An 11,631-nucleotide genomic window follows, 5' to 3' on the forward strand; every position below is an offset into this window, starting at 1 on the left:
ACTCGATTTTCAGCCTTACCAGTCATGTTAAGTGAAGCCAAATCAACTTCTAATAATCATCTGGTATTTTACATAAATTAAAATGTTTGCATCACTTTTTAATCCAGATCCCCTAGGATTACTACCATCAAATTTTGGGAACTTAAGTTTAGGATTATACCCCAATTTTTGTGTACTGGTTTGATCCTCTGATCCAAATGTTGCTGCCATGTTTTCCAATAGCTTCTGCATCATTTTCATTATCTTCTTGAACTGCTGCTGAAGTTGAAGATTAAGTCTTGAGCCTCCTCTCCAATGCAGCTAACTGAGCTTCCATCCTGGTTAGTGGGTGCCAGAATGATCTGAGTAGAGAACATCGCGACTCTGAGACCACTGATAAGGGAGAATTCCTTATCTGAGCTCTAATTAGCAGAGCTTGAGTTTGTTTCCAGAAAATTGAAGAGTATAGAAGGAAGAAGAAATGTAACGGATTAGAGAGAGAAAGAAGAGAGATAGAGAGAAGAAGAAGAAGAAAAGGGCAAATTTAGTGTATTGATGAGATTATTACACTGACTAAGCTATAGTTAGCTCTTCTAACAACCAAAGGCCATAATAGAATTAAGGCATCTTACAGCTAAGCACAATACGATGAAAGCAAAAAACACAACTTGAAAAAAAAAGCGGGCACATGATACCATAGAGGTTACTTCTTGACTGTTATAGGGATTACTCAGTCATTATTACAGTGGTTTTGACTGTTATAGGGATTACTCAGTCATTATTACAGTGGTTTTTCGATGAGTGTTATAGAGGTTACTTGTTCTTTTTGATAGAATATGAGAATATTTGCCGTGCCTTTCTCATTGAATTAACAAGATTATATATACAAAGTATGCTAGGGTTAGGGCTAAGGCTATATTAGTAAAATACAACCTAAATATATACACGATTAGTTACATAATCTAACACACCCCCGCAGTCGAAACGGGAGGACCGCGGACGCTGAGACTGTCCCGAAAATCATCAAATAAAACCTTAGGCAGACCTTTGGTGAAAATGTCTGCAATTTGGTAACGGGAAGGCACATGGAGAACACGAACTTCGCCCCGTTGAACCTTTTCACGAACGAAGTGTATGTCCATCTCAATATGTTTAGTGCGCTGATGTTGTACCGGATTACTAGAGAGGTAAATGGCACTAACATTGTCGCAATAAACCAATGTTGCTTTAGAAATAGGGAGTCGAAGCTCAAGCAATAAATTACGAACCCAACAGGATTCAGAAACAACATTTGCAACGCCTCTATACTCTGCTTCAGCACTAGACTTAGACAAAGTAGGTTGACGTTTAGAAGACCAAGAGATCAGATTATCACCAAGAAACACACAGTACCCTGATGTTGATCGACGAGTGTCCGGACACCCACCCCAATCGGCATCCGTGTATGAAAGAAGAGAAGAAACTGATGACTTATAAAGATGCAAACCATAATCAGCCGAACCTTGGATGTAACGTAGGATGCGTTTCAACGCATTCATGTGTTCTACACGGGGATCGTGCATAAACAAACAAACCTGTTGCACCGCATAAGATATATCTGGGCGAGTAAAAGTCAAGTACTGCAATGCACCACATAGACGACGATATCCCGTCGGATCATCATACGGATCACCAGAATCGGCACTTAGTTTACCCTTTGAGTCAACTGGGGTAGAGGACGGTTTGCAGTTAGCCATGCCTGCTTTCTGAATAATTTCCTGAGCATATTTCTTTTGAGACAAAAATAAGTAACTTTTGCCCCGGGAGACAGCAATTCCCAAAAAATAACTCAATTTACCCAGATCTTTCATTGCAAATTCAGAGCTTAGCTGAGATATCACACGACGACGAAGAGACTCTGAAGAAGCGGTAAGAACAATATCACCAACATATAGAAGAATGTAAGCAGTTTCGTTACCATGGCGATAAATGAACAGTGAGTTGTCAGATTTGCTATTTGCAAAACTAATAGTAGCTAGGAAGTCGGCAAATCGCTGATACCAAGCCCGTGGGGCCTGTTTCAAACCATAAATAGACCGACGCAGAAGACATACATGATTAGGGCGAGAAGGATCCTTGAATCCCAAAGGTTGATGCATGTACACAGTTTCATTTAGATTGCCATGTAAGAAAGCATTCTTCACATCTAGTTGATGAATAGGCCATGACTTAGATAATGCAATGCTGAGAACCACCCGAATTGTAGCCGGTTTTACTACCGGACTAAAAGTTTCATCACAATTAATGCCCTCCCTTTGAGTTTTGCCATCACCCACCAAACGAGCTTTATGTCTCTCAAAAGAGCCATCAGAATTCGTTTTATGCCGAAAAATCCACAAAGAGCGAATAATATTCACATTATTCGGTCGGGGAACTAATTCCCAAGTACCATTATCAATAAGCGCATCATATTCTTCCTGCATAGCAATTTTCCAATTATGGTCACGAAGAGCATGAACCGGGTTCTTTGGAATAGGTGAGATGAAGGTAATAGTATGAAGTGACTTGTCATGATACTTTGGATTTGGCTTGACGATCCCGTGACTACTACGAGTAGCCATGGGACGAGGAGGAGGGCCGACTGAAGTAGAGGGAGGAGAATGTGTAGGAGGAGCAAGGTGAGCACCTCGACCATCTGTGTGGGTAGGTTCCGAGTGGGCCGTGGCTGATTGAACAGACCCACGGTCCACAAGGAACCTATTCTGCCCAACAGAAGCCTCGGTGGTAGGAGACAAAGGCTGACTCGAGGGAGGTGGGTTGCGAGTAAGATTAAAGGCTGCCCACCACCATCACCCGCTGGAAAGCCATCGGGCTGACCAGTAGGTGTGGCGTGGAGTGGCTGCCTCGCACCAGCGCCCGCTGGAAAGCCATTGGGCTGACCAGTAGGCGTGGCGTGAGGGGGCTGCATTCTGCGAGAGTAGTGAAATGGCAGGGGTTGGAGCAGACCACCCCGCATTGTACCTGCGGCAGAAGAGGAAGCACCGCAAGGGGGCTGCTGTCCTTGCTGTGCGTGAGTAAGAGAGGAGGTGGGAGGATTCGAATGTGCAGCTACATCCGAAAGAAGATGGTGTTTGACCATAGGATTATCAAGAATACTTGTATAGTCATCAAGAAAATCATAGGAATGGGAAGAAGGAGTATAAAGCTTAGAAAAAGGAAATACCGTCTCATCAAACCAAACATGCTTGGCAATAATTATTTTCCGACTAGAAATGTCATAGCACTTATACCCTCGGTGATTTGAAGGATACCCAATGAAAACACAAGGCGTAGAGCGAGATTGAAGTTTGTGTATGGCGGAGGACGGAAATAGAGGAAAACACAAACACCCAAACACTCTTAGATGGGTATAATCGGGATGCTTTTGATAAAGAATTTACGTCGGAGATTTATAGCCAAGAATTTTGGTAGGAAGAATGTTGTGAATGTATGTCGCCATTGCTAAGGCATGATGCCAAAAAGAGGGTGGCATAGATGCATGACAAAGTAAGGTACGAACAATGTTATTCAAGGTTTTGATTTTTCGTTCCGATTTGCCATTTTGTGGAGAGGAGTGAGGACATGAAAAACGGAATGTCATACCATGTTTTTCAGCAAAAGAGAGAAAGAGGCCATTTTTAAATTCGGTTCCATTGTCACATTGAAAAGCTTTAACTTCTCGCTCAAATTGAGTCTTAATATATGTTCTAATTTGAATGAACAAGTTATACACTTGAGACTTAGAAGAGATGTGAAAAGTCCATAGAAAATTAGTATAGTTGTCAAGAAACAGAACATAATATTTATGACCAAGGGAACTAGTGATAGGGGAGGTCCACAAGTCACTATGAAGTATATCAAATGGCATAGTAGTAAAAGACATAGAATCGTAAAAAGGCGTTTTCATTAATTTACCCAAAGGGCAAGAGTGACAAGAATGCTTTTGAGCCTTATTACATTTTATTTGCTTACTACTACAAAGAGAACTAAGAATTGCATTTCCCGGATGTCCTAGACGGGAATGCCACACACTAGGAGATAAAGCAGTAAATGCCGAAGGAGTGGATGAAGCAGCTTGAAAATTTGTGGAAAAAGGATAGAGGTCACCATGGCTATTACATCTCACTATTTTGCTCCCCGTCTGCAAATCCTTCACAGAAAACCCAAAAGGATCAAACTCAATAGAGACATTGTTATCAGTTGTAAACTTTCGAACGGAGACAAGATTTTTGATAAGATTTGGAGCATGAAGAACATTTTTGAGATGTAAAGAATTGTGGTTCAAGGAAGAGTGACCATAACCATAAATTGGAATTTTGCTACCATTACCAACAACAATTGCATTTTTCTTATTTTTGCTCAAAGAAAAATAAGGTGCTAAATTACCTCGAGAGTGAGTCATGTGCGATGTAGCACCGGTATCCATATAGTAATTCGGATCATTCAAGGTGAGGGTGTGCATTGCTTGCTCAATGTCGGTCGGCACATAACCCGAAGCAGAAGACGGAGCATTGGTGAAATATGCTTGGTGAGGCCGAGAACCAAGAATGCCGGATTGTGAAGAATACCCGTGAGGCCTAGCTCCCCACTGATTTGGGCCCGATCCTTGTGAGGGGTATGGACAAGGTGGCGTAGCCCAAGGACTTTGACCCCAATATGCCCAAGGTGGGAACATCCACCCCTGCATAGAGCCAGGGGCATACTGCTGCTGCTGTCCTTGCTGCTGTCCAACACGCTGCTGATGGTGCTGGTACTGCTGCGGTGGCTGGCTAGACCGCTGCTGCTGTGGTGGCTGGCTGTTCTGGCCACTACCTCGGTTTTTCCCCCTTTACCCTTGCTCTTGCGACCACGAGACTGCTGCCCTCCCCCTCGATTTGCAGACTGATCAGCCAATGGAAGGTTAGTCGAAGAGGAGAGATGCGCCTCTTCACGGGAATCCGTAACAGAGTCAGCGTTGCCTTGTTCCTCAAGCTCGAGCATAGAACGAAGGGTGTCAAAAGAGGGAAGAGGGTCAAGATGCCTAACAGAAGTTCGAAAGGGTTTGTAATCCTCTGTTAACCCTTTCAACAATTGAAGCGCCATCCTATTGTCTGAGACTTTGTCTCCTACATTCCTTAAATCATCAGCAAGGGTTTTGAGGCGAGTGCAATAGGGTTTCACACCATCGAAGTGTTCAAGCTTGGTGTTGGTAAATTGCGCATCAAGATGTAATGCCCGGGCAGACTTGTTATTAAGAAAAAAATCCTTCAAACGCTTCCAAGCATCAATAGCCTTGTCATCAGGATCGATTATGGAATTGAGAAGATCAGTCGAAATAGTGTTGTAAATCCATTGACGAACAATGTTATCAAGTCGTTGCCATAGAGCAGGATCAGAAATTTCAGGAGCTTTATCCTTTTCATTAACAACAGGAGGTATGATATGATCGATCACCAAATTCGTGCGGCAATGAAGTTGGAATAAGGTGGACCAAACATTGTATTGTTTGCCATCATAAACAAGGATCACAGGAATGCAAGTTTTGATGTTGTTAACGAGGGTAGCAGGGTGAAGTTTCTGTTCGGCCATGGAGGAAAAACCGAAAGGAAGGAGAAGAGTAAAAGAGAAGAGAAGAAGAGCGGAAGAGAGTTAGGGTTTTGGATCGAAAAACCTAAGCTCGTGATACCATGATAGAATATGAGAATATTTGCCGTGCCTTTCTCATTGAATTAACAAGATTATATATACAAAGTATGCTAGGGTTAGGGCTAAGGCTATATTAGTAAAATACAATCTAAATATATACACGATTAGTTACATAATCTAACACTTTTACAAGCGGACACGTGATATGAATAGCCGCACGCAAAACGAACTAGAGGGGAAAAAAAAAAAAAGAAACATTGGGAAATTTTGGGAGAACAAAAACAAGAACCTTATCCAAATTTCGGATGATCCACAACATCATCTTCTCCTTTTCACTCCCTCCCACTAATAAGATTAGCCAGTTTGTCAAACCACCCTACTATACATTCCCTTATCTCTCTTTCTCTTTGTACTTCCTTTGTTACATTCAACACTGATGTTTTAGTATTCTAACTAACTTAAGCTTCAAATTAGTATAACAATGTCTTCTTTCATTTGTCACCATTTCTATCCTTCTCTTTGCACCTCAAAACATGCACTTCCTAATAACCCAATTGCCCCTATTTATTTGGGTATCCCCAAGTTTCGTAATAAAACTCGGTTGAGTCGTTTGAGCTCTTGTTGTTATTCTGAAGTTCCTCGTCATATTGACTCCCATGATAAACAAGTAAGTTTAACTTTGCTAATTAATTTTGATTTTGCTTGGTATTATAAATTTTTGGGTAGTAATTATATAATTTTCATAGTAATTTGTGATATTGTATTCGAGTTAACGGGTTTACTGCTCATGTGTGTGTGATTGATCAATATCGACCAATATTAATGGGTGATAGTTAGTGTCAAATGTATGAAGTTTAATTATGTTGAATTATTTTTGCTGTACCCCTTTTTTTGGAATTTTGATTTTGCCGTTTCCCACCCCCGTACCCGTCCATGTTTTTGTCCGTATCCGTTTCTGTGCAACCTAGAACATTAATAAGGCCTAATATTCGTTATCACAGACGTTTGGTTGTATGTGTAAATTTTTATGGTGTTTGATAGCAGAAAAAGAATTCATTTTCGATGAAGCAATGTGCGATTTCGATAGCATTAGCAATCGGGTTGATAACTGGAGCACCTGATTTGAATGGGCAAAGCCATGCCCAAGCAATCACTAATCCAGCATTACCAGATTTAGCAGTGTTAATATCTGGTCCACCAATCAAAGATCCTGAAGCATTGTTGAGATATGCATTGCCTATTGATAATAAGGCCATTAGGGAAGTTCAGAAGCCGTTGGAAGACATTACGGATAGCCTTAAGGTCGCGGGCCTTAAAGCTCTCGATTCTGTTGAGAGAGTAAGAATCAAGGGCCTTATTCTTTTGTTAACAGGAATTATCTTCTTATTCAGTGTTGATAATGCTGATGATTGATTATAAGCTGTTTCGTAATTGTAGAACCTAAAGCAGGCGTCTCGAGCACTGAAGAATGGCAAGAGTCTAATTATTTCAGGGCTGGCTGAATCAAAGAAAGATCGTGGTATGGAGTTGCTCGACAAGCTAGAGATAGGAATGGGTGAGCTCCAACAGATTGTCGAAAACAGGAATAGGGACGGGGTTGCTCCTAAACAAAAGGAGTTGCTTCAGTATGTTGGCAGGTTAGTGTCTGTAGTCTGTTATTAGGAATGTGAAGTTACTTTTTGTTGTCAATTGATTTTATGCAAGGCTTGCTGGCTGTTTTATAATTAGCTGACAAATTAGTGTGAGATTGTGATTTATGACTTTCTAACATAAAATTCTTAAGAGCCCCATTTCTTGTCTGTTTCGTCGCTTTTTCTCTGTGTTGATTATAAGGTTTGGTTGCTGGATTTTTGTTTTTAACTAAAAAAAATCTGTCGGAGATTGTGATATGACTTCGTAATACAGAAATCCTAAGAGTCCCCTTTTCTATTTGTTTCTTCACTTTTCCTCTTTTATAAAGGGCAGGGGAAAAAATGGGTGCTTATGATGTTATGAAGGGGAAGTATGGTACTCTCGGGTGGTTTGAGGGATAGTAGAACATTAGTGTGATGAATTAGAAAGGACGTGTAAAGCCCAAACCTCTTAAAATAAGCTTTATCTCATAGGTATCCTTATTGACTGCAGCTGAGATCTTCCTGGGGCATTGGGTTTCTGCAGTGTTGAAGAGGACATGGTGGATGGCTTCCCATATGAAGTGCCAGAAGAATACCGATCTATGCCACTCCTGAAGGGAAGAGCAGTTATTCAGATGAAGGTCAAGGTGAAGGACAATCCAAATCTCGAGGATTGTGTTTTTCGTATTGTTCTTGATGGCTATAATGCCCCGGTCACTGCTGGCAATTTTGTGGATTTGGTGGAAAGACACTTTTATGATGGCATGGAAATCCAAAGAGGTACCAAATTTAATACTTTGTAATTTGGTAACTATTACGACAATTAATGGGAATTATAGTGACAGTTAATATATGTTTGTTTACTAGAATACTGACTTGATGGCTAGTGCAGATAACTTTTATTTCTTTTGCTTGTTTTGCGTCATAAACATAATTACTGCCTTACTGGGGCGTAAAATGTTTCCTCCCATTTGGCTTTCGTGGTCATTGAAAATGCTAAATAAAATCTGATATTTCAACGTTTTAGTGGTCATTGAAATGCTAAGAAATTCTATTGAAATGCCAAGAAATTCTGAGATTACAATACTCTCTTGGTTATTGAAATGCTAATAAATTCTCTGAATTCTGAAATTACAACACTTTCGTGGTTATTGAAATGCTAAGAAACTGTGTGTGTGTCTTAATGATATGATGGCCTTTCTTTTCTATTGCAGCCGATGGCTTTGTTGTCCAAACAGGAGACCCTGAAGGTCCAGCTGAGGGTTTCATTGACCCCAGCACAGAAAAGCCTCGCACAATTCCATTGGAAATCATGGTTGAAGGAGAAAAAGTTCCTTTTTATGATGCAACTCTTGAAGTAAGCTCCTCTCATAATATGTTTTGCAAATGTGTATCACCACAGTTCATTATTCCACAATCTATATCTATACTTAGTATTTAAAAACTATAGCCAAGAATCTATATCTATAATTAGTATTTAAAAACTATAGCCAAGAAACTAAGAAAGACACATGTCCCTATCCATTCTATTACACTTCTCTAACCATAATGCCACTTGTCATCTTACACTATTAAATTTTTATTACACCATTTTTTTTAATTCTTTCATTAAAGTTGTACTTCATCTCTTCATCTTCTTCTCTCTCCTTTAATTCAACCTTTTCCTATTCTCTCTCTTTAATTTTAGCACTTCCACCTTTCTATTTAAGCCTCTTTTTCGATTAATGTTCCAAAATTTAAATTTCTTTAATCGTGTTTCCGATTACATATTATATCCTATAATGACTTACTGATATTTCCTCACTTATCTCTCAATACAATTTTATATGAATAACCCGTGCATTGCACGGGCCAAAAGGCTAGTTATGTTTAATAGAGACCAATATAAATGCATATGTAACTTTTCCTATGATTTTCATTTATTTATTTATTTTTCTGAAATGTGGCGTACTGTTTATTGCATGATCAATTAATATTATTCGGTTATTGGGTGTCTGTTTTGCATACATTGTTTAATAAGGTGAAATTTTGTTTTAGAGTAATTTTGATCCTCTATTACCCTTATATTTAGACAATATGTATTGCTTTTGGAAAAATATTAAATGATTTCAGATCTTACAATCCGTACAATATGGTTTTAGGAACTTGGTTTATACAAAGCTCAGACAAAGCTTCCATTCAATGCCTTCGGTACAATGGCCATGGCTAGAGAGGTGAGAACTTGCAACGGCAAATACTGATTTTTATACAGTAACCGCAATACTACTTTTTTCCTTTATACAATAATCATAAATACTGTTATGTATGTAGAAATGTAGTATTGACATACTATTTGTTCAGTATATAGTTTTGTTGTGACATATTCAGCTCCTACTTGTTGCAGGAATTTGAGAACAATTCAGCTTCAAGTCAAATATTTTGGTTGCTAAAAGAAAGTGAACTGACCCCAAGCAATGCCAATATATTAGATGGTCGATATGCAGTATTTGGCTATGTTACTGAAAACGAAGATTATTTAGCAGATCTCAAGGTCGGCGATGTCATAGAATCAGCTCAAGTGGTCTCCGGCGGTGATAATCTTGTCAATCCAACATACAAAATTGCTGGCTAGATCTTCGTGATTCGTGAGGTTGTGTATGGATACGTATTCATTTCAAATTAGCTGAGCAGTGTTCTGACATTTTCATTAGTTACGGTGGGGTGTGAATCGAGCCTTCTTTGTAGGAGAGGAATAACATTCCATTTGTAATTTGTATATGAATATCAGAATATGTTTGTGTTCAAGCTTCAAGCTTTGGTTAAAGTTGTGATTAAGGTGTCAGCTTTTAAGATTTGAGAAGTTCCATTAGCCTATTATTATTATTATTATTATTTTTTTTTTTTGACAAATAGAACTAAGAAATAAACAAAAAAAGAAAAAGAAACAAACTAAAAAGACCAAAAAAGAAAATGACGACGTTGCGCCGAACAGCCACCCAATGAGTAGGAGCTTCCCAGGACCGAGGAATCTTTTGAAAATGACAAGCCTGGAAACCATCAAGAACCTACCGAATATCATGAAGCAACCAACAGCAATCAACATTATCAGATCCCGAACCACACAGAAGATTAAACAAAGAAGAACAGTCAATGTAGATGGAGACCCGCAACAAGCCTCTTGTCAAAGCCACCGGGAGAGCCCAAAAACAAGCTTGCAATTCTGCCTGGAGGGCAGAGGAAGTTCGACAAGCACATGAGCCTCCACCCAATACCACATCTGATCCCAAAGCTCGAAGAATCCAACCTACACCTGCACTATTATCCTGTTTATCCCAAGCACCATCAAAAATCAAGCAAGCTTCCAGCGATGACTGATCACAACCTTTAAGCCAGCCCGAAGGAGAATACACCCGATGAAGAGAAAGAGAATGTTGCTGAGACGATTGCCAAGAGGAAAAGGAAATGGCATGTTTGCTTCGCTGGTACCAATCCTCAGTCAAAACGGAAATGGAGGTCGGAGAATAGACTGCATTGCGAAAGACCAAATTATTGCGAGTTAACCAAACTTCCCAAAGGGACGAGAGGAAGAAGGGAAGAGTATCTTGATTCCCATTGTCGACCAAGTCAGAGACCAATCCCGTAAGGCACTGGTCAAAAGGAGGAGAAACTGGACGAAGATGATCAATTAGCCTATTATTTACTGGTTCGTTTGTATTGGATGCCCCTCCGGGCTTTGATCATCTTCGTCCAGTTTCTCCTCCTTTTGACCATTAGCCTATTATGTTGCTGCAATGTAAACTGCCTCTTTACGAAATTATTTATAAGAATGTTAATTTTAGCATTTTTTTTTTATGACTTATGAACAGTTTTCTGTCCTATTAACCTTTCTCTTTGATTTGAGGAATTTAGTTTTTGGGTTCATACTACAGTATATAATGGTCAATCATCATAATATGAGTATTAAAGTAATATGATTGTTAGTTTGTTACCCTAACTCATATCATCTCCAAATGAACGACTTTCATTTTCCCTCTAAGATTTATAAGAGCAGTATATAGATAGTCTCCATTTGTTTTAATGGAAAATATTTTAATCCATGGAGAACATTTTCTAAGAAAAACTCAAATGTGTGGTTTAGTTATCCTTATGTAAAGTCAAACTTCTTTCTTAGGTAGTCAATAATCCTTCTAGGGCCAAATACAGCAAGTGATGCATTTATTTAGGAACAAAAAAAGTATCATGATTGCCATTTTCTTTTGAGTTGCAAGTGTGTTTTTGGCCATGGGCCGACCTATTGGCTCCAAAAGAGAAGCATTTTAATTGGAACTAACACATCATCGTACGTTCATTCACCGCGTTTTACACTTGGGACCGGTTTTGTTCAGCTTAATTTCAGTTCGGTTCAGTTCAATTACAA

General features: G+C 39.4%; 1 protein-coding gene across 2 annotated transcripts; it reads left to right on the forward strand.

Moving 5' to 3' along the window:
• The first annotated feature begins 5,921 nt into the window (after positions 1 to 5,921).
• Positions 5,922 to 10,074, forward strand: LOC145604944 (peptidyl-prolyl cis-trans isomerase, chloroplastic-like). Of its 2 annotated transcripts, none has more exons than XM_081660938.1 (7): positions 5,922 to 6,289; positions 6,664 to 6,960; positions 7,060 to 7,259; positions 7,780 to 8,015; positions 8,450 to 8,592; positions 9,377 to 9,448; positions 9,619 to 10,074. In XM_081660938.1, the coding sequence occupies exons 1-7, from the start codon at positions 6,104 to 6,106 to the stop codon at positions 9,844 to 9,846; spliced, it is 1,362 nt and encodes a 453-aa protein (XP_081517064.1). In that variant the 5' UTR covers positions 5,922 to 6,103; the 3' UTR covers positions 9,847 to 10,074. The 2 variants fall into 2 exon arrangements, with proteins under 2 accessions (XP_081517064.1, XP_081517065.1); XM_081660939.1 differs by having other exon boundaries at positions 5,923 to 6,289; positions 6,667 to 6,960.
• The last annotated feature ends 1,557 nt before the right edge of the window (positions 10,075 to 11,631 follow it).

This window comes from Chenopodium album, chromosome 22, assembly GCF_948465745.1.
Source record: "Chenopodium album chromosome 22, dcCheAlbu1.1, whole genome shotgun sequence".
In the NCBI taxonomy this organism is placed as follows: Eukaryota; Viridiplantae; Streptophyta; class Magnoliopsida; order Caryophyllales; family Amaranthaceae; genus Chenopodium; species Chenopodium album.